Source organism: Apteryx mantelli, chromosome 15, assembly GCF_036417845.1.
Source record: "Apteryx mantelli isolate bAptMan1 chromosome 15, bAptMan1.hap1, whole genome shotgun sequence".
In the NCBI taxonomy this organism is placed as follows: Eukaryota; Metazoa; Chordata; class Aves; order Apterygiformes; family Apterygidae; genus Apteryx; species Apteryx mantelli.
The window spans coordinates 25,662,998-25,682,295 of NC_089992.1; the positions used below are offsets into that span (position 1 = coordinate 25,662,998).

Genomic DNA, 19,298 nt, shown 5'->3' on the forward strand with positions numbered 1-19,298 from the left:
GCATCCTGCCCTAGTTAAGAGTCAGCTCCTCTTTCAAGCTCAGTACCTTGCTCTCCTTCATTAAATGCTTTTTTTTTAAAGCATGATTGTTTCAGTGTTTCCCTCCAGGGAAGTGTTTTGAGGCTCTGGCCCCAACCCCAAGCCTTCCCCTGCTGCTTTCCAATGCAGGCACATAGTATGTTCATGTCCCAGATGTTAACAAGTGACAAGTCCCCTTCCACCTCACCATGATTTTTGCAAATCCAGCTTTCCCGTCTTTGGAAAAGGGGTTGTCATGAACAGTTTTTAGTTCAATAAAGACACAATACAGATGTATTTTCAGGATGCTTGTGTAATAGAAAAATGACATTTTGCTTTATAAAACAGAGCACAAACATGGGGCAAGTCTTGGACAAGCAAAAAGCAAACAAAAGATGAGAATAGCACAATATGCAGGAGTCACTGAAAAGCTCAAGGAAACCAAAATAAAAATTAAAAGTGCTTTATACTGAATGCTAAGCTTCAGGAAGTATATATTAATTTTATCATAATTTTCTTGCAGTCTCTCAAATTTAGATTTGAAGACTGTTTAGTAAAAAGCTTACTTTTGGTTCTATACAATAGCTGAACATAAGCTTAAAAAAATATACAACTGTACAAAGACCAGCTCAAGCACAGGAGACGCGCAGTCTATTATTAAAGTCAGGCTAGGATCATATCTACTCTTCTTCAGACGACGTGCCATCTTCTGTAGGATCTGGTGGCAGGGGGCGAGCTCTGTAAAAAGTGATTCAATGCAAAAGAGTTAGCAGAACTCAATCAACTGTTGTTTGAAAGGTTCCAATAAACAGAGCCCTTTTACTAGAGGTTAAGTGACCTAAACGACTTCGATTAGCGCCAGACTCATTCTTGCACCTTGAGACAACAGGAGCCTTTGAACTGATACAAGCTATTTTATCCTAAGCGTTAGAAGCCCGGATTATAAAGCACATGCCTACCTTTCAAAGGGGAAAGACTACTTCAGTGCTGAAGGACTTTTACCCTGCTATAATCCTTGGTCATTCTCTGTTAAGCTGTATTTCCTTCTCTAACCAGAGGGCCACATGATGGTTCCACATCGTTTCTAGGAAGCTGAAAACGTAACTCTGATTTCAGGCCCGAGTTTCAACCTGACTAACTAACTTACCTGTAGGACAGGGGAAAAAAAAAAAGTTGCACAGTTAAGTAAGCAGAGCTCTTGCTTCTTTCAGAACCTCCGGGGAAGATGCAAATTGTTTTAGATGGAGACACTGTATGTTCTCTTTAGTATTATCACTCCCCTTGTCCTTATTCAGCCAAAAAAAAAATCTTAAATGGAAGAGATGACTGTTTAGCAGCACTACAGTACGCATCTTTCATTTCTCCAAGAGGTAGGATGCACTTGCAAGTCTTTCTGTTTGCTTTGCTTTGCAGGGCCTTCAAGACAATTCAGGGCTACTTCTTATCGGGGCCTCCAAGACAATTTAGTTATCCATATTTGGTGCAAAAAAAAATATTGGTAATTCTTTAAGAAAAAAATAGAGTCTCTGTAAGACAATGTTTCGCACTGCTATCCCTTTAGCCAATAGTACTGACTACAGGTTTATCTTTGAAGTGTCAGCTAGGCAGAGCAATTCAGTTTGCGAAATACCGAACTTGCTAGCAGTCCTCAAAGCTTTCCTGAAACAGAGATAACAGCTACACAAAGTTACGCTGCTGTTTTTTCCTACGCAAGCGAAGCGTGTCCGAGCACAGAGAATTTGCCTAACCTCCCGGCTACCGCGTCCCTTTTTAGCCCCCCCGGAGGCCGGCAGAAGCTGGGTCTGCCGGAGGAGGCTGCCAGCCGGGAAGCGCTGCCGCTGCGAGGGCGGCGCGGTTAACGGACGCGCTCTCAGCTTTCCCCGCGCTCACCCGCGGCTTTCAGGGCGCCTGAGACCGGCGGGACCGACCCCCCGGGCCCCCCCGGCCCCGGCACTCACCGCGCGGCGGGCCGCGCCACCCCGCTGCTCCCCGCCGCCTCGCTGCCCGGCGCCTGGTTCTCCTTCTGCGGCCGCCGCAGGAACTCGCCGATGCCCCGCTGCCAGGCGGGCGTCGGCCTCACGCACACCGGGTTGCCCCCCGCATGGCGGCCCTCGGCTGTGGGGAGAGCGGCCGTTAGCCCCGCCGCCCCCGCCCGAGGTGAGCCCTCGCCTCACCGCGGTCCCCGCCTCACCTCACCGCGGCCGCCTCCCCCCCCGCCTCACCTCACCGCGGTCCCCGCCTCACCTCACCGCGGCCCCCTCCCCCCCCCGCCTCACCTCTCTTGGCGGGCGGCGGCTGCGACGGGCCCGCGTTGACGCTGCTGGAGCCCAGCACCTTCCGGGGAGCGCGGGCGGCCACCACTGCAAGCAGAGCGGAGCGGAACGGTTAGCGAGCGGGCGGCGGCGGGACCCCGGCGGCCTCGCCCGCGCCGCACCTTTCCGGTAGGTCCCGCCGCAGTCCGCCTTGGTGCGCACCATGCTGACGGGAGCGGAGCGGAGCGGAGCGGAGCGGCCGCCGCGCGCGCTGCACCGGCCGGGGCGGGAAACGGGCGCCGCGCCCGGGCCGCCGCTATTGGCCGGCCGCGGGCCCGATCCCGCCAATGGGAGCTCTCGCGGCGCGGCGCGCGCCCCGGGACCCGCCGCGCGCGCGAAGGGACCTCGGCGCCGGGCACCGCTGGGCGGCGCGGCCCGACTCGGCTCGGCCCGGCTCGGCTCGGCTCGGCTCGGCTCGGCTCGGCCCGGCGCCCCGCCGGCAGCCCCGGTGCGGTGCGGTGCGGTGCAAGCGAGCGCTTTCCGCGGGGCAAGGGCTCCCCCTCGCTGCCGCCCTTCCAAGCAGCCTGCGGCTCGCACCGTTCCGCTGCGCTGCCCCTTGTGCTGCCTCTCCGCCCTTCCGGCCGCCCGGCTCTGTCCCGGGGGCGAACGCCGAGTTTAAGGACATAATCAAGTTTTCTCAGTTGTTTCCCAGCCGGCGCTTGGCTCGGAGCAATGATGCCGTTGTCTCTCCGTGGCAGGTATCTGACAGGGATCATGGTTTTTGCAAATGCAAGTTTTAGTCCACCTTTTTTTTTTTTAAAAAACAGTGCAAATTTGGATGAACTCTTCTTTATTAATACTGCAGCAATCTGGGGGGAAAGGAGAAACACACTCTCCCTTCCCTGGGGGGAAAGCGGAAGAATTGGGCCACGCTGCAACAAACAGCGATGCTCGTGCTCAGCTGAGGCTAGTGCCTCTGACACCAACAAGCCTTTCTGAGACAGAGAAGTTTGTTCCCTTCCCAGGCACTTGCATGTGTGAGGGCTTAGCTCCAAATAGTTTGGGTTCTGCCTACAGCACTTTTTAAAGCGTGTCAGTGGGACGCCCTGGCTAGAAGCACGGAAACCTCCCCAGTGTGTCTCATTCTGGTCCAAGACTGCAGTTACACAGACGCTTTTGCAGCCCAAGTGTGAGTTCAAGTGGTTTCCATATGCTTGGCTGGCACACAGTGAACAGGGTAGGAGAACTGCTCTGGCTGAAAAATTACATTTCTTCACGGTCTTTCCCAGCACGACCTGTTCCCTCACCAAACTCGCTGCAGGACTGTGCAAGCGTTAAGGGGGAATGGAAGTGGTGTCGGGGCACAGCCAGGCACCTGGGCCGGGGACTGCTTCTGACAACCAGCCAACGCTGTTGCTGAATGCAGAATTACCATCATTGCAACGGCACGTGTTTTTAATGTGGTTGCGCAAAGCTGTTATGGTAATGCAGGTCCCCAGGTGAGGAAGGCAATGAGCCGGCGGGACACCAAGGCTGCCCTGGAGCCCAGCCACACTTGTTATCTCCCACCTAGAGGCTATGCCTGGAGCTGCCTCTGATGTGCAAGCCAGGTTTCGCCACATGAAGACTTTGCTATAGGCAGCTTGTAGGGGGGAAGGCCCTGGCACCCTCAGCTTCAGTGAACGATTGCTTCGTGATGAATCAAATCAGCGTCTCTCTTGCAAACATCCTGTGAACAGCATGGGTAGCTGATGGTTTCACTATATGTTAGCGGGGTGACTGCCGGGACTGGAGGCTTTGGCCTTCGTGAAGGCGATGAACCTCACTCTCTCGGATATCCGGGTAGATCTAGTCTTTCCTGCCTCTAAGAAAACTCAGTCTCTCCCCAGTGTGTCCAGTATGTCAGCAGATGGTGGTCCCAAATGCATTCCCTCCTTTTCCAACAGTTATTGCTCTCTTTATCTTAAAATTCTTTTTAATGTTCACTTTAATGAGTGTGTTTGGTTAATCAGGCTTTTAGCATTTTATTTTTAAATGGTGACTTAGTTCTCCATTCCCTTCTCTCTTGTGGTGCTGTTCTGTCTCACTCGATACAGCGCAAGCCAGGAGCCAGACTCAACTGGCTTAAATTAAGTAGAGGCTTTGCTCATAAAACGGTGAGCTACGAATCATGTTATTACTCTGTTTTGGGTATCTTTTCATTTGCGGTTTCAAAGGTGGAATATGACACAAGCTGCAGAGGCCCGTCTGCTATTTATTATGTTGCTGAAAGCACTGAGCCCTTTGAAAGGTGCTAATAGCAACCTATATATCTGATAAATACATTAACCATCATTGCTTGTGTCACAGGCACAGTCCCTAGGAAGGCACAGGCCCATCTTTGGCCTTCCTTCCTTACTCCGCACAACCCTGACGGGTCGGACCTGTATGGCTCGACACAAGCACACCCACGTCGGAGGAGGTGGCACAGACAGAGATGCCTCCGAGGGGCCAGAATTGCTGCCGAGGGAAATATTCTCTCTTCCCTGCAGCCTGCATAGAGCGGGGAGCTGCAGTTTTTCTTTCATGCAAGCTTGCACCATTTTTTCCCCCTATAGTTCAGAGAAGTTTTCTGCTCCTTTTGAATAAGAGGAGAACTAGATCCACAGATTTCTGCTAGGAACAAACCGGAGGGATGGCGTTTCAGAGCTGGATGTTTGGCAGAGCTTTGTCACCGCCCACGCACAGGTAGGTGGGCTGGCGGCCAAGAGGTTCAGGGACCCAGCGAAGCTGTTTACGGGCTTGGTTTTGCAAAAAGGGATGGCAGCGAGAGAAGCTTCTTATTAAATAGGCTGGAGATAAGATCAGGTCTGCGCAGCGTTCACAGAGTGCACCTAGAGATGCGGGTGTGGGCAGCGGCACAGGGAAACGGGCCCCCACCCTGCTTGCTGTCCACGCAGAGGCACCTCAGGCCTTTGCTTGACTTCTGCAGTGCTGACGACGAATACGTCGTCCTCCTCGCTTTACCCCTCAAGTCTCCCCTCGCGCCGCTGCCCGAGCCCCGAGTCTTATGACGATCAAAACCCGTTACGTTGCGTAAATGCAGGCTCCAAGCGCGGTCCTGACTTCTGCCGCTGCTCTCGCCCGGAGGGGGGGGAGCCGGGAAGGGAAGGATCCCGAGTTTGGGGGCAGGGGAAGGCGTTTGGGATCTCTCGCACAGAGGTCACCTTTCCTTGCTGTGCCAGGCCGTGCACGGCCCGGCGACAGCGCTGGGTGCAGGCAGAGCGGGGAGAATCGTCTCCCCCCTCTCCCCTTCCCTTCAGCCGGGCGGGCGGGAGTGCCCAGGTGTCAGCGCCGTGCTACTGGGGGCAGAAGGCAGCTGAGGGCACCTGCCCTGCACCCAGCCCTCCGCCCTGCCTCGTCCCTCCCGGCCCGGCCTGGGGAAGACGCTCAGCCACGGCAGGCCGGATCCTGCTGGAGGCCAGAGAAATTGCTGAGGAAGGAACAAAAAAGACTAAAACTGGCCTTTTCTGCTCCTTACCTAGAAGCCAGAGCTGGAAGCTGCCATTCAGCAGGTGCCTGTGGCTGCCTCCCCAGCCGGCCAGGTTCCCTGCAGAGTCTGGCCCCGCTGCCGGGAGCCTTTGCGTGCAAGCAAGGCAAGCTGAAGGCTCCCAAGCCCCCAGCTTCGCTCTCCTCTTCCCCTTCCCATTTTCTCAGCGGCTGGGGCCAGGTTATCTGCATTTCTTTGGTTTCCCTGTAGGGCCCAGCCGTGAGGGTTCCCCCCCGGACGGGGGAAATGAAACGGCGTGGAGCACTGCGGAGCAGCCTATCTCCGAACCTACGGAAAACACCCCCCAAACTGCAAGAGGATTAACTTGGGGGGAACCGGGCCCGTCCGTTCAGTCAGTCACTCGCTCAGAAAACCGAGCGGCTGCGCCCCGTGCCCCGGCGGAACCGGCGCGCCGCGGCCGCGTTTCCGCGGGGCGCGGGCTGCCGCCGTGACGCGCCGGTGCGCCGCCCTTTCCCCTCCCCCGCGCGCAACATGGCGGCGCCCAGCGCGCTGCTGGACTGGTGCGTCCAGCACCTGCGCGGCGACTTCGGGCTGGACGTGGGCGAGGAGGTCGTGCGGTGAGCGGGGCCGGGGGGCTGCGGGGAGGCGTGGGGAGGCTCCCCCCGCGGCACGGGGCTGCCCGGCCGCCCTGGAGGGGCCTGCGCGGCGGGGCCTTGCGGGAGCCACGGAAGGCCTCGCTCAGCGCCGGGACACCCCGCCCCGGGGCCCAGCGGGTCCCTCTTTCCCCTGCCCGCCGTGGCGGCCGCGGTGGCCCCCCTGGGCCTCTTCGGGGGCCCCCCTTCAGGCCCCCCCCTCGGGTTTCCTCGGGAGCCCCCCCTTTGGGTCTTTTCTGGGCCCCCTCGGGCCTTTTCGGCCCCCTTCAGGTCTCCGTGGACCCCCCCGGGTCCGGTGCCCCCCTCCCTATTAGGGTGCCCCGGCCAACGTAAATGGGAAACGCTGGGTTCGGAGCGGGGTTCGGAGCTGCCGTCGGGGCTGCCGCTCGCAAGACGGGGGTTCCCGGTGTCCGTTTCCCTCCGCGTATTGGGGATCTGGGGACGGCCCGCGGCATCTGCGCGCCTCGCCTTGTCCCTCCCGCTGGCTCCCCGTGAGGGGACCAGGAGGGGGGCCTGCGCGAAGCGCTTTGGATTTGCGGGGTGGGAGATGGCAGGGAGGGGTGTCGCACGCCTATAGATAGGCGAAGAAAGGCACCCGGCTCTTTCTGTGCCTTTAAAGCAGGAACTTCCCATGGGCTTAGGTTTACGGTTAGATTTTTAAATTATGCGGGGGAAGCATGAGTCTCAGTGTGGGATTTTTAGTATGCGGCAGAATTGACAGCGGGAATGTTGCTGTGCCTAGGAACAGGCTAAGAAAGATGGTTTATCTTCCATTTTTTCCAGTGAAACAGTAACAAGAGATTTCTCAAAGGGTATCTGTCCCTGAATTTCTCTTAGAAAATCCATTTCTTGCCACGGTCTCTTCAGCAGTCTGAAGGGGAAGAGTGCACGTGACTAGTTGCACGTGTGTGTGATTAGACTGTTGGTTTCCTGAGAGCAAAAGCCCTGTTACCCATTTTCCCCCCGGGCTGTCCTCCTGCAGGTACATCTTATCAATAACAAACGAGGATGAGATCCGGGAGTATGTCATTGACCTCGTTCAGGGGACCGATGGGAAGAAGAGTCGGTTTGTAGAAGAACTGCTGGCCAGGTGGCGGAAATCCTCTCAGCAGCCTTCTGAGCCTTTACCAGCGTATCGGAAAAAGGAAGGTGAGAAGGAATTCAAGTGTCAAATAAGCTTGTCTCAACTGTTCTGTTTATAGACAATTATAGGGCCCTGAGGTACCTGTGGATAGTCCTATTTTTGTATGTCATTCAAGTTTAAAGCCAGTTTTCATTTGCCAGCTGGATGCAAGAGTTCAGGGACATCTTTCTCTTGCTGGTAGTTACCAAGTCTGTCTTTGTGGTTACGTGCTCTTCTAGAGACTTCAGAAGTGCCTCGGGCCGGAGACCAGGCGAAAAAGGGTAAACGCAAAGGAAGGAACAAACAGGAGACACCTGCATTTGCTGAGCCAAGTGTACAAGTAGAGGAAGTAAAAACCCCCCTTGACCTGGCCAAGGTGAGTGTATCTGGCGTGTGAGGGCAGAGAGGCTGCTGGAGCGTTGAGTGACTTTGTGGGTCAGTGGATCTTCAGGACGGATTATGAACCTGGGTTGGAAAGAGAGCTAATATCAAGCACTCTAACAAAAGAAGCGATTGAAAACAGAAATAAGCTTTCAGAGATATGAATCCTTTGTTACTGGAGTCCTGATGAAAGCGATCGTGTGCCTGAAAGCACGTTTGTGTTTTCCAGCTACCTCATTGCATCTAAGAAATATTTACCTTTCCAGGCAAACCTAGTCCTACTTATGTTTTTTAGCATCTTATCTACAGCGCTGCTTCTGTGAGATACATGTGCTTTGCTGGCAAGAGACCTTTCTTCGCTATTAGACAGCGTTTAGCGTGGCAGCCGTGAGCTATAACCTGAGCAAATACTTCGGCAGCTGTTGGGATGGATGAGTTGTACGATGTAAGGGCATTGCCAACAGGTTGTACAGTAGCCCAGTTGCAATGAGAGGGGCGGCTGTTTCCATATATCAATGCTGTTCAAAGCTGACAGCAAATTTGGGCAGACAGTGCTCACATTGTGTGTGTACAGGAGTCTTTCACTACTGTGGGGTAAACGACCTACCTGGGAATGGGGAGAAAAGTTGTATATGTTTGTGTCTGTAATGGAGAGTAAAATATCGATCATCAAGCAGTGAATATGTTAAAGCGGATTTTACTCCCTCTAAAGAAGCTTGAATGAGAGAGTGGACAGTGAAAATAGATGCTGTAATTAGTAATAGCAGGTATTTCTTTAAATCAGAGTTGAGAAGGTTGTGGAATTAACGAAGCCAGCGTGTGGGTGAAATGTTCCTATCTGCTCTATTCAAAACCTTCCAGTCATGCTGAATAAAGCTTTAATTGGCAATTGAAATATTGCAGGCTGCCAGGCTCCTGCTGTTTCAGAGAAAAGGCCTTGAGTGCTACATAGAGGAATCTGAAGAGCTGTAGCTAGTGCGTTTTCACTGGGCTTCAGCTTTGGTTTGGCAGTCTGGTTTGGCTGTTTCCCTCCCCTGCTCAGCTCCACTTCTGAATCCTTAGTGTTGAAATTTAGATGTTGAACCCTGTAAACAAAATTTTTTGAAGTACTCAGAAATACTTTGAACTCCAGTGAAAGAAACTGCAAAATATGAGAATAAAAACGCTAAAAAACAGGAAATCCAGCTGTTTCCAAGCAGCACGGTGCCATGCAGCAAACGTGAGTTGCCTTTCTTTATGCTTTTCTTTTATAGTTGACTAATGCCTTTTCTTTAGTAGTCTTGCTTTCAGTTCAGTAGAACCGAGCACATCAGTAAGCACATCAGGTATGAGGATATTTGCTGTTAAACGTTGTTGTAATTACCTGGACTGAATTTCTGGATTTTGTTTCTCGTGTGTTGGGTTTTGACCCTGAGCTTTACAGCTAGCTTGCTGAGAACCCAAGCTCCTTGCTTCCATACTGATCCAGCTGCAGAACGGTGGTCCCATTTTGTATCAAGAATAGCAGATAATTGCTATCTGAAGTGTAGGAGCGTGCTCTGCAAAAATAAGTGTGTGAGGGTACAGTGTGCCTGATTTATGTTAGATTTGCAGTGGAGTCCTTCATGCTATAAACATCAACCATACTGCACATCCTGAAATTAAATTCCAGTTTATCCAGGTGCAACCCTGACATGCAGTCACTGAATAACTGGATACTGGATAAATTGTGGAAATTAGAGTTACAGTTTTAAATTGAGGATTTTGTACTAGAGAAGCTGGAAGTGCTTAAAATGTTTGCAAAGGCAATCGTTTGAAAGGTAAAAGAACACATTCTTGAGACTGAGGGGTTAAAATGAACAGTGATGTGCTGTTTCATTGGAGTTGTCTTTTAACCTAATAAAACCACTGAAGAATCTCTGCCGACATTTGCTAATCGAGGTCACTTTATCCATTTTTGTACTTTCCTAACCGTGGTGTTTGGAATGGGTTGTGGCAATAAAGCCAGTTGGGCAGAGCTGGGGGAACTGGAAAGGCTGTGCCTACTGGTTGCTAAACCAGTAGCCTGGTGCTGTTGAGAACAGAGCATGAGCCAAGCTGGTGAAGACAACAGACAACGCAAGAGGTGTCCTAAAGCCACTGTACAGCACCATCACTGGGTAAAGCAACGTGGGAGGACCCTGGGAGCTAGAAGTGGTGCTAGCTGGGCTGCGGGTCAGGGAGCTGGAGTGATTCTTTAGCATGCAGCAACTAGAAAAAGTGAGTTGTTTTTCTGTAGTGAATCAAAGTAGGTTTTCTGGGAAAGAGATTCTTAGAAATCCTCTTCTTTCCTATATGAGAGAGAGTCTCTGCAGAGGAGAGGCAAAGAAGCTGTCCTTGAGCTGCAAGAGGGTTTTCAAGTGTGTCACTGATATGACAAGTAGGAGGTGGAGAGTACATTTGTACTGGAGTGATGCTTGCTGAAACAGCTAAGGGTAATAAGTCGTAGCTTTTCTTGGTCGTGGCTAGTGTGCAGTTCATGGCTGAAAACTGTCTCCTCTAGTGTTATGAGGTGGATTTGTGCCTGGAGTGTGTTGTGCTTACTTTCAAAACACCAGTTTTTGAGCATTGCCAGAGAAATGGTATCAGGCTCAAGATGGCTTTGGTCTGTCCCTATGGAGCGATTTCTGTGTTCTGTGTTGTTATTTGTAATTAATTCCTCCCCGTGATTCACGTCTCAACTGATACCTGCTGGAGATGTCGTGGTGAGAGGAAACCCTTTGTTTCTTTGATCAAGATGCAAGGTCCCTCCCTCAGGGAGAAAATGGGCAATTCTGCTGTTAGACGGTTAATCCAGCCATCATCCAAAATATCTTGCTTCATTCCTGATCAGGGTTTCTCTGCCTCAGCTTAAGCCAAACCTTAGATATGCAGTCCTTGAGTAGCCTTTGAGAGCAAGTCTGGGAGTAGTTGGGCTGCTATTTGAAGCTGTTAAATATCAGTCGATAATACAGGTCCTGGGGACTGACAGCACTGCTACTACCTAGACCCAAGCAGTTTCAGCTTACAGAGGCAGCGAACGTATCAAATGGATCTGCAACATCCTTTTGTCCTTGTTTTGTTTAGATTGCTTAGATCTTTCCTGGCAGTCCTAAGCTTGTCTTTCCGTTGTCTTGATTTGAATCTGGGGTCTGGTCCAAGTTTCATTCCAGTCAGGCAGAAGGATGAATGTCTGAGTCTCTCCAGTCTGTTCAAGGGTGGGTGCTTTCTCTTTGCTGCTGGGTTGCAGTGTGAATGCAGCTCGTTTTCTTTGCTTCTCAGGCACAGGAGACCGGCAGTGGAGTCAACAGCAGTAGTAATTCCTCTAAGAAGAAGGCCAAATACGTCAACCTGTATACCAAGGAAGGACAAGACAAGCTGGCCGTCCTCATCCCTGGGCGTCACACCTGTGAGTGCCTGGGTCAGAAGCACAGGCTCATCAACAACTGCTTGGTTTGCGGGCGCATCGTCTGCGAGCAGGAGGGCTCCGGACCCTGCCTGTTCTGTGGGACGCTGGTTAGTAATGAGGTGGTTTCGTTTGCCATGTTTAAATGCAGCATGTTGTGCCGAGGGGTTTGAAATGGCTCGGGGCTGAATTAGCCTCTTGGCTTCTCCTCTTTTATCAAAGCTCCTGTGGTGAACTGCTCCAAGCTCTAAAGCTGTGCAGGAAGGAGCCTGTACCACCTCTCTCTGGGGGAAGGAGAATTGATGTGGCTTTGAGTTACTGTGTGCTTCTCTTGTGATGGACTACATCAGAGAGAGAGGAGAGGTTTCCCACATAATTTACGTCACTTTGGAGCTTGCCCGATATATGGCAGTGTCCTGTGGTTGTCCTGTGTACTGCACTGGTGCCCAAAATGTGTGCGAAGCTTCAGCCCTGTCCAGGGCACAGCCCTGCTTGGCTTGTACAGAGGAGGAAGCTCTGCCAGGGCCCATGTGCTGACTTGTTTCCTACAGCGCTCGTGCTATGTGCGTTATTTCGAATATCTGGTATGTCCTGTATTTGGTTGAAAGGGCACTTTTTGGAGGAAGAAGGCAAGGATAGGTATCATGCAATATATTACAAGTACTCGCAGCCTGCATGCACAGTCATAGGGTCTATGGCTTTGAAACCTTCAGCAAAGATTTCCTTTTTCCAGATGTTTGTTAGCTGTTAACGAGCTCTTCGAGAATCATGTTCCAAGTGAAGGATGCTGAATTTAGTTGCTTTTATTATTATAGTTTTTAACTCTAAATTGATTTTCTTTTAAAATTAAAAATTCAAGTTATATTTGTCCTCTGGACAAGACAGTGATTATAGGTTCAGTAAAGTTAACTTCAGGAGAGAAAAAATCAAATGTTTGGGTGGAGAAAATATTTTAAATCAGATTGGTAACTGTTTTTAAAGACCTATTTAACTACAAGTGACTAACCAAGAGGAAGGACCTCTCTGTTAAACACTGCTTATCCACTCAGGGGAATTCTGAGTGCATTTCTCATCGTTTGAGATCACCTAACAGTGTGTTCACCCACAGAACCAAGAAAGACCAAGCTGTACATGGCTTGTTTTTAGAAATATAAATATAGAACAAGCTTTCAGGATTCCCCCTATGTAAATAACAGAGAAGGAAACAAGGTGTGGACTATCTTAACTGTCTTTACCAGCTTGCCTTGAGCTGTTGTCTAAGGCTCCAGAGCTGGTCAACCATATGATGTCCTTTCTAATCTTCATTTTTTTCCTTAGGTATGCACTAAAGAAGAGCAGGACATTCTTCAGCGGGACTCAAACAAGAGCCAGAAGTTGCTGAAGAAGCTCATGGCAGGTTAGTAGCAGTTGTATGCCATTAATATAATGAACCCATTGGTTATGCAGCAGCAGGAGCCCTGTTCTACCTCACTGTGCTACACATTGGACTTGCCCTGATGTTGTGTAAGATTGAGACTGTATATGTTCTTGTCTGTAAGTTGTTTAGATGTGTTCATTTGAATTGTAAAGAATTGTTCGCAAAGTCTAAAGGAAATTCCTTCTAAGAAGCTGATACCTCAATGTTTCTCTGAGATGTAAATTCCCAAGACAGTCTGTGAACTCTCTGTGCTTCAAACCTTACCTGACCCACTTGCTCCTGTTTCTGCATGGTGTCTGTGACGGATATTAAAAGGATAGCTAGGAAGCTGCCTCATCATATCCTCTCAGTAAGCACTCGGCAGCATTTCTGGAATTCAGTGGAGGTGATAACTGCAAGTGTCAAATGACAAAGTATAATTTGTGTACCCAGAAGCCCCAAGGCTGCTTGTTAGGCATTCCTGAATCAATCATATGAACTGGACCACTGCAGTCCTTGAAAATTAGGATAAGTCCCATGTGGAATATGTGCTATGGAAGATGAAGTGCTGCTATCTGATTTGCTGGGTCTACAGAGGTGTTGGTTAATTTTTCTAATGATTCTTCTCGTCTAACACTTGTCTTGGGAGCTAAAAATAGGAACAGAGCCAAGGAAAACAAAAGGAAATAATACCCAGTCTCCCAGTGAAGACCTGTGCATTATGGGGATGTTTGTCTGAGTTGAGTTGAAATATATCCAAGGTCGCCGTGTTCTTGGTTGAAAAATAGACTTTGCTGAAGAACCAGGGGAGTATTTACTCTAGGTCTCAGCGTCAACTTCTCTAGAGCTGCTGAGATGCAGGAGGTATTGTAAATCCTTGAGCATAATAGCTGATCACAGAGTCAATCTGTGTATAATCTCTCTGCAGAGATCCTGATGTACTTCAGGATCCCATTTTCTTACCCAGTTACTGGTCTTTGCTTCTGCTGTGTCTTGCTTTCTGCTTTATCTATATAGGTGAAAGCTGAAATATGTCTAGCTACTTGTCTCAGGAGTGGAAAAAAGTGGATCAGTAACAACAGAGGAATACAGGCTTTTTTCCTTCCCTGAATTTAATCCCAGGCATTAGGCTGTGTGATGTCTTCTGTGAAATACATTGGTTTGTTCCACTGTGGGCTGTGATGCAGACAATTTTTTCCTTTTTTTTGTGTTTGTTTTGTTTTTCCTGCCCCTTGCCGTCATGATAAGAAATTGGAGATTGTTGTTGGGAATAGATTTCTCCGTCTCTCCCTATGGCTGGTCTCAAAAACCTGCTAAGGGATATTGGGGGAGGATTTCATTTGTGAGAAGCTCATACAGCAGCAGATATGGGACTTGCTCTGTGCATCAGTGGCGGTTGTCAGTGATCTCGTGTGACCAAGAGTGCCCTCCTTGACATCTTCAGTGTCTGTTTTTGGTGGTAACAACGGTCAGGAAATAATTTGGCTTTTGGGAGGAGACTTAAGGCCTGTGGTTGAGGATGGGCAGACTGGACTGACCAAATTGCTAGGGAAAGGCAAAGGAGAATCAAAGAGCAGTGCCTTCTCTCTAAATACTTCCTAGTCATGGCCACTGTGGTCACCTATTCATCTTTGGGGGAAGGAATCTGTGAAAGGGGCTAGAGGGGAAATCAAGGCTTGGACTGGTTTAAAAAGGGTACTGATCTTGGTGCAAGATACCTCTTCTAGCTCCTTTAATGATATTTGTTTTGGGGGCTGTTTCTGCAGCCAGGCCCATCAGATTGGGGTTTAAACAGTTGGCCTGTCTCATAAGATTGAGCTGTGATTTGTTTTGTATCTCAGGCGCTGAAAGTTCAGGGAATTTGGAAGCTATAAGCAAGGACTTACTGCCTCGACAAGAAGCCAGACTCAAAGCAGGCCTGGAGATGGCTGTGAAACACAAAGACAAGTTGTTGGAATTTGACAGAACAAGGTAAGGTACTAGTTGAGACTACCATGAAATTAAATAAATTATCTGGGAGGCAAAGCTGCCTTTAACTGAAATGTTATAGAGTTCCTTGTGAAACCTGGGCTGTTGTAGGTACAGACACATTCACGTTGGAGTTTGGCCTTCACATTCACTGGAACAAGAACCAAGACATGGTGGTGAGAGGGAGGTGTGTTGACCATGGTTCCTGCAGCCTGTAGTTGTGTTTTCCAGTCCTAAACTGGGGAAAGGCCCTTTCATGGTGGAAGGGGAGCAAAATCCCTGAAGCTGGGACCCATGGTCCGCATAGGATGCGCTCCTTATTAAAGGTGGGAGCAATTGGGATCTGTGTCAGGCTGCTGCATGGCTCTCAAATGGGTTCCATTTGGATGTCCTTGCTTGTGTCCCTGACAACCTAGCTCTCTGGAGAGCATAGGAAAGAGATAGGGAGGCAGGGCTGGGCCAGGCAGAGCAGCGTGACTGTCCCTCTGTGCTCGTCATCTACCATTGTGGTTCTTTCTGGCCAGCGTGCGTCGAACCCAGGTCATTGACGATGAATCGGATTACTTTGCTACGGACTCCAACCAGTGGATTTCCAAGCAAGAAAGGGAGGCCCTCCAGAAGAGAGAGCAGGAACTGCGGGAACTGCGCCATGCCTCTCGGCTTGCCAAAAAAATCACCATAGACTTTGCTGGCAGGCAGATCCTGGAGGAGGACAACAGCATGGCTGAATACCACAGCAAGTGAGTGATGTTGGCAGCGCAAAGGCACGCCCAAGAGCAGGGAGGTGAAAATCGTTGCTGATGGTGGCCTGGCTGCCTCTGGAACAGCAAATGTAAGGAAAGCTGAGCAAGCTTTTCTTCCTTGAGGGTCTTTGTGGGTTGCAGCATATCTCTTTCAGCACAACTCTGCTGAGATCCCCTCCTAAGCCCAGCTATGTGAGACTTGTAGGGAGTTGCATTAGCTGACGTGTCTGTTAAAGCTGCCCTGGAACGAGATGTTGCAGAAGGACTATATCAACAGAACCAATTCATATCAAATTCAAACCAGGCTGAGGTTCTGTAGTAGATAAGAGTGACTGTTCAAATTAGAAATCGGACTGAGCAAAGAAATCATCTAGTTAGGGGAGGTGGTAAAAAAAAAAGTGCTTTGGGTTGGAAGTGTTTGAGAATGGAGCAGGTAGACATTACCAGAGGAAAGCAGGGAATTTTCATGAGTCTTGTTTGTGCTTGCAGACTGGATGAAACCATTGAAGCCATTAATTGTGGCACGCTGGGCAAGCCAGTTGAGAGCCCAGAAGCCAAGACGACTATGAGTTCTGGCGTTTTAGTGAACCCCCGTCTTCTTCAGCCTGCGCCTTTGGTCAGTACGGGTTGAGTGATTTATCCCAGAATAATGACTAACTCGGGAGGAGCTGGGCTTAAGAATTGTGACTTCTAGCATGTTTGTAGTACCTCTTTCCTCCCCTGTGTCATGGAGATCTTCATTAGCTGTCTGAGCTGGAGACAGAGAAAGTTTGCCAAAACCCTGCTCTGTTCCTTGCTCTTTGGAGGTTTGGCCTATTTGGGTTTCAGTCTCCTGCCTCCTTTTCAGAAACCTGGAAAAATTTCTGAGTCAGCCTAAGGTTGTGTCACTTTTTCAGCTCTATTTATGAAGCCTTTTCTGCCAGATTTCTCATTTCCACTTGGCATAAGTTCTGTCCTCTGATTCCATTTTAACCATGGTGTACTTGGCGCAGGCTAAGCATTTTGGAGGTTGAATGATTACCAGTGCAAGTGCTGTGTTTTGAGTGTTGACAGCTGTGAATATGCTTTGAACATTGTATCTTCCCACGAATGCTTTGGGAGCCCAGTATATAGTTTTATTCTTTAAATCAGTAGCTGAGCTTTGGTGCGTATAAGGGGAGAGCTGCACAGAGTGGATTCACTACCTTGCTTTTACTCCTGCCAAAGTATGGGATGTAAACACAGCATTCTGCTCGCAAGGAAGAAAGAGTAGAGTGATCTCAATAAGAGCAGTACCTTAGTCCTTAAGTGAAGGAAGACTTCAAATAGGATTTGCACTTGGTATACGTTGTTACTTGAGAGAAAGACTAACCTTTTTCCTCTTTGTTTTGACCACACTGAAGTGGGTGGACCAAACTGGTTCGCTCCCGCACAGGAAAGCCATCCATTCTACGGACACCGGAAATGAGTCTGGCTCAGAGAGGAGCAGGTTGCGGATTCAGGATCGAGAGTTACAGGAAATCTCAGATGATGGTTGGTGCCTCAGCATGCACCAGCCTTGGGCTTCCTTGCTCGTAAGAGGAATCAAAAGGTAAAGGAGTGACTGAACTGTGGTTTACCCTGACCAGCTCTTGTTTCAGAGGTGAGATGGGAAGTTGTGTTCCTCAGAGGACCTCTGTGGACTCGATGGCATTGTACAGTGACTGATACCTACAGATAGCTCCAAGTTTTTGCTGTCTGTTGTTCCATGGGCTTATCTAGCACTCTAATTTGAAACGTTCCTTTTCTTGAGGGGGAACAGCTGTGAAGGATGTGTAAAAATAGGAAGCTACACATCCTCATCCAGTGTACTGATGATCTGAGAAGCCTGTTTTTTTCATGAAAATAGCTAACCTGGAAGGTGCAAGCTTCTGCACAGTGGGTAAATTTAGAGACAGGCTGAGATTTCTGCAGTAAAGTCAGGGCATACCTTCCTGGAATTTCAAGGGTAAATAAGCTGAAAATGTCTTGTCCATCTTAAAGGAGCCAACAATGGCACCAGGCTATTAAAAAAACGCTTTCTACCACCTGCCCCCTCTGGCCTAGGAATCAGGTTCTGAAGAGAAGATCCTTCAGCCCAGCATCCCTGGCAGATCAGTACTCCTTTCTACTATTAATAAAGAACAAAGCATCTTGTCTTCTTTAGCCTTTATTTTCCTTTCCTTCAAAGGAAGGTGCAGGTGGTCTGAGGAGGTTGTCGTCGGATGCCTAGTGCCCGTACTGGCATCCCTGAGAACTGCAGCTAGTGACGGCTTCATAAGGATGCGCGGCCCTTTATTACTCCCTAGATTGCATGCTTACTATGCATAGCTTTTTGAGCTTGTAAGTGAATTGTATGATCAGATTGTCCTACACATGTGTCCAAAATATTGTTTTATTTGCAGAGGATCAGTGTCCTGTTTCGCTGTTGCTCTAAAGCAATGAGAACATGCTTTGCTTGTGGTGTTATTTCTTGCCCATCTCAGCTTCTCTCTGTAGTGCTGACATGTTGCTTGAGTTTATAATATTCTTTCTTAGGGCAAAGCTTAGTAACAGAAATTAGGTAGTGAATTGGAAAATCTATAAACTGGAAATCTGTCGATGCAGGATTTCCGATGAGATTTAAGCTCTAAATTCTCCTTTGTTCTCTCTAGGGTGGAGGGCAGGACCTGGTACACATCTCACAGAGGCAGGTTATGGATAGCAGCTACTGCTAAACGACCGTCCCTTCAGGAAATCTCTGAACTGGAGGCCACCTACAGAATGCTGCTCCGGAAAGGTGAACTTCTCTCCTTGGGCCTTTGTATTATTTGGTACATTGAGCCACGTAATGAGCAGTGTCAGAAAACCCTCTCTGCTGAGCGGTTATTACTGCTTCTCTTTTTAACCTTCTGTCTGCTCTTGAAATTCTCTTCCTCCTTTCTGCATTTCATCAGCTGAATGGGCACGGTGGCAGATTTTAACTCCATCCTTTTGCTGGTCAGATACTCCAAGCACAAACACTGGCAAATTGCATGTGGCTTCAGCGGTAACTTTTGTCAGCAGAGGACTTCAGTCTGTTCTGTGCTCAAGCAACAAGATATTGAGTGTGTGCTTGTGTGTGTGTGCATGTGAAGTGGCTTGTGTTTCAGTTTGTTTACAGGGACGTTAAATGCTTTTCATATATTCTGACCTTGTGAAAATTGGGAATGAAAAGCTGCAGGTCCCCATGAAGATGTTATTCTCTCTCATGAGAGTCGGTGAATACTGGCAGCTGCCACACTGCACACCTGTTAGTACAGTATTTCTGCATATCACCTGGCTTAAATGCCATACAGCAGGATTGTCTGCTGCCTGATCAGAGCAAGGAGCTCTTCCTGCGCTATATGTTCTTCTCTCAGAAGCTAAGTAGGGCAAGGTATATAGAATTAGTTCTGTCAGCCTTCATCCTGTCATGGTGAAGATCCTGAGCCTCTTACTATTCTTGACCCTACCTTTTCATTTGCTTTAACGTGCAAGTTTACTTTGTGAAAACCTTCCAGTCTCTTCTGGTCTTCATGGACAGTTGGCTGTTGCTGTCTGTGGGCTAACAGGGCAGATTGATCACTGCAGATCCCCACTGAGCAGTCAAGCTGACATTGGTAAAATGGACCATCACAGTTTGGGAGCAGGGCACGCTGATCAAAAACACCAGCCCTGCACAGACGAAGCTCAAGATTGCATGAATAGGGCTGTGTACACCCTTTGCCTTTATCGTCACACATCTGGCTTAAGTCAGAGCCCTAGGGCCAGGCTCGCCTGGGCAATGTGCTCTCTCTCCAAACATAGGAAAAGAACTACAGGGTGTTAAAATTGTTTCATGTTTTCTCGTGCCTCAATCTAGGAGAGCACTGAG

The 19,298-nt window shown here is 49.4% G+C and overlaps 2 protein-coding genes across 3 annotated transcripts in view; one reads left to right on the plus strand and one right to left on the minus strand.

Annotated features, from left to right (window-relative positions):
• Positions 1–313: 313 nt before the first annotated feature.
• On the minus strand, positions 314–2,518 carry PCLAF (PCNA clamp associated factor). Of its 2 annotated transcripts, XM_067305422.1 has the most exons (4): positions 2,453–2,518; positions 2,295–2,378; positions 1,977–2,133; positions 612–756 (listed from the first exon to the last, which is right to left on the minus strand). In XM_067305422.1, exons 1-4 carry the CDS (start codon positions 2,493–2,495, stop codon positions 699–701), a joined length of 342 nt encoding a protein of 113 aa, XP_067161523.1. In that variant the 5' UTR covers positions 2,496–2,518; the 3' UTR covers positions 612–698. The 2 variants fall into 2 exon arrangements, with proteins under 2 accessions (XP_067161524.1, XP_067161523.1); XM_067305423.1 differs by lacking the exon at positions 1,977–2,133 and having other exon boundaries at positions 314–756.
• A 3,756-nt stretch (positions 2,519–6,274) lies between these two features.
• The window catches only part of TRIP4 (thyroid hormone receptor interactor 4), a 36,458-nt gene continuing 23,434 nt past the window's right edge, over positions 6,275–19,298 (plus strand). The window contains exons 1-10 of the mRNA XM_067305486.1: positions 6,275–6,377; positions 7,396–7,562; positions 7,776–7,912; positions 11,197–11,430; positions 12,638–12,716; positions 14,558–14,687; positions 15,209–15,424; positions 15,917–16,043; positions 16,810–16,997; positions 18,079–18,203. Of these exons, the coding sequence (XP_067161587.1) occupies positions 6,292–6,377; positions 7,396–7,562; positions 7,776–7,912; positions 11,197–11,430; positions 12,638–12,716; positions 14,558–14,687; positions 15,209–15,424; positions 15,917–16,043; positions 16,810–16,997; positions 18,079–18,203 (1,489 nt within the window). The 5' untranslated portion in view covers positions 6,275–6,291. The remainder of the gene's footprint in view (positions 6,378–7,395; positions 7,563–7,775; positions 7,913–11,196; positions 11,431–12,637; positions 12,717–14,557; positions 14,688–15,208; positions 15,425–15,916; positions 16,044–16,809; positions 16,998–18,078; positions 18,204–19,298) is intronic.